The sequence below is a fragment of the Antrostomus carolinensis genome, unplaced genomic scaffold (genome assembly GCF_000700745.2).
Source record: "Antrostomus carolinensis isolate BGI_N321 unplaced genomic scaffold, ASM70074v2 scaffold32640, whole genome shotgun sequence".
In the NCBI taxonomy this organism is placed as follows: domain Eukaryota; kingdom Metazoa; phylum Chordata; class Aves; order Caprimulgiformes; family Caprimulgidae; genus Antrostomus; species Antrostomus carolinensis.
Window position 1 is genome coordinate 1 of NW_010289642.1, and position 1,779 is coordinate 1,779.

Here is a 1,779-nt window from a genome sequence, read left to right on the forward strand (position 1 = left end):
CTGCCACTTCGGTTTCCTGGAGGGCGCGTGCCGTCCGCACCTCCCCGGTGTACGGCGACACGTGAAACAAGGAGGGGTCGGTGGACTGTGGCAGCAGTCGGGATGAGAGCCAGGCATTGTGCCCGGCATCTGCATCCACTGCTGTCACTTTGGTGACCAGGTAGCCTGGTGGGGCAGACAGGGGGACCCTCTGGGGTGTTGGGACATCACTGTCCCCGGCAGGGTGCAGGATGGTGGGGGAGTGATCATTCTGGTCCAGCACAAAGATGTAGACAGTAACATTGGCATGGAGTGAGGGGGACCCCAAGTCCCGCACAGCCACAGAGACCGTCAGAACCTGCAACAGCTCAAAGTCAAAGGTGCGCTGAGCATAGAGGTTGCCATTGTCAGAGTTGATGTGGACAAAGGAAGAGGTGGGGGCACCCTGCACTTGGCCGCTCTCTATGGAATAAACAAGACGGGAATTATCCCCGTCATCAGGGTCCAAGGCAGAGACAGTGCAGAGCAGGAAGCCAGGTGGGTTGTTCTCTGGGACAAAGGCATCGTAGGAGGGCTGCAAGAAGTGTGGGGGGTTGTCATTCACATCAGATATGTTGAGGAGCAGTGTGAGCTTTGTGGTGAGGGCAGGGGACCCACCATCCTGGGCAATCAGCTCCACTACGTACTGTGAGGTGGACTCTCGGTCCAAGCTCTCCAGGGTGACCAGGGAGAAATGGTTCTGAAGGGACCTGACAGTGAAAGGCACACTGGGGGAGATCTCCAGGCTCACATCCCCACTGGCCCCTGAGTCTCGATCCCGTATGTTGAAGAGCCCCACGACAGTCTCTGGTGGGGTGTCTTCCGGCACTGGGTTGAGCAATGAGGTGACCAGCACCTCTGGGGGGTTGTCATTGGCATCCTGCACTTCCACGTGTACCACACAGTGGCCCTCCATCTCTGGGACCCCACCATCATAGGCTCGCACATAGATCTCATAGAAAGGTGATTCTTCAAAGTCCAGAGCCCCATTCACCCGGATCTCACCACTGCGAGAATCCAGGGTAAAGAGCCTTCGGACTGAGTTGGAGGTCTGAACCCCGAAGGAGTACTGCGTCTCCCCATTGGGACCCTCATCAGGGTCAGAGGCATTGAGCTGCAGGAGCAGGGCCCCCACAGGTGTGTTTTCTGGGACCTGCACCTTGTATGTGGCACGGTCAAAGGTAGGCGCATTGTCATTGATATCCAGGACCAGGACTGTTATCTGCGCAGTGCCCAAGCGGGCTGGGCTTCCCCCATCCATGGCCGTCAGCACAAGCTGCAGTTCTGGCTGCTCTTCCCGGTCCAGGGCACGCTCCAGCACCAGCTCCGGGAAGAGTTTGCCATCCTGCTGCTGCTTGACGTCCAGGGAGAAGTGGGAGTTGGGGCTCAGCCGGTAGGAGCCCACGGCATTACTACCCACATCGGCGTCCTGTGCGCTCTCCAGGGGAAAGCGTGCAGCCACTGTGGCAGACTCAGCGATGCGCAGGGTGCGGTGAGCAGTGGGGAAGCTCGGGGAGTTGTCGTTCAGGTCCAGGATCTCCACTTCCAGGCGGAAGAGCTGCAGGGGGTTCTCTGTCACCACCTGCACCGACAGCACGCAGCTGACAGCCGCTCCGCACAGCCTCTCCCGGTCCAGCTGCTGGCTCACCACCAGCTCGCCGCTGTCCAGGCGCACAGCAAAGTGGCGCAGGTTCTCCTCTGAACCCAGGCGCAGCCTGCGACCCGGCAGCTCCTCAACCTTCAAGCCCAGGTCCCGGGCCA

General features: G+C 59.9%; 1 protein-coding gene across 1 annotated transcript; it reads right to left on the bottom strand.

The window, feature by feature from the left end:
- Nucleotides 1–7: 7 nt before the first annotated feature.
- On the bottom strand, nucleotides 8–1,774 carry PCDHGC5 (protocadherin gamma subfamily C, 5; the record flags this gene model as incomplete). Its single annotated transcript, XM_010171063.1, has 1 exon — nucleotides 8–1,774. A coding segment is annotated over one exon (1,767 nt), but the record flags the coding sequence as incomplete, so codon positions are not given.
- Nucleotides 1,775–1,779: the final 5 nt, after the last annotated feature.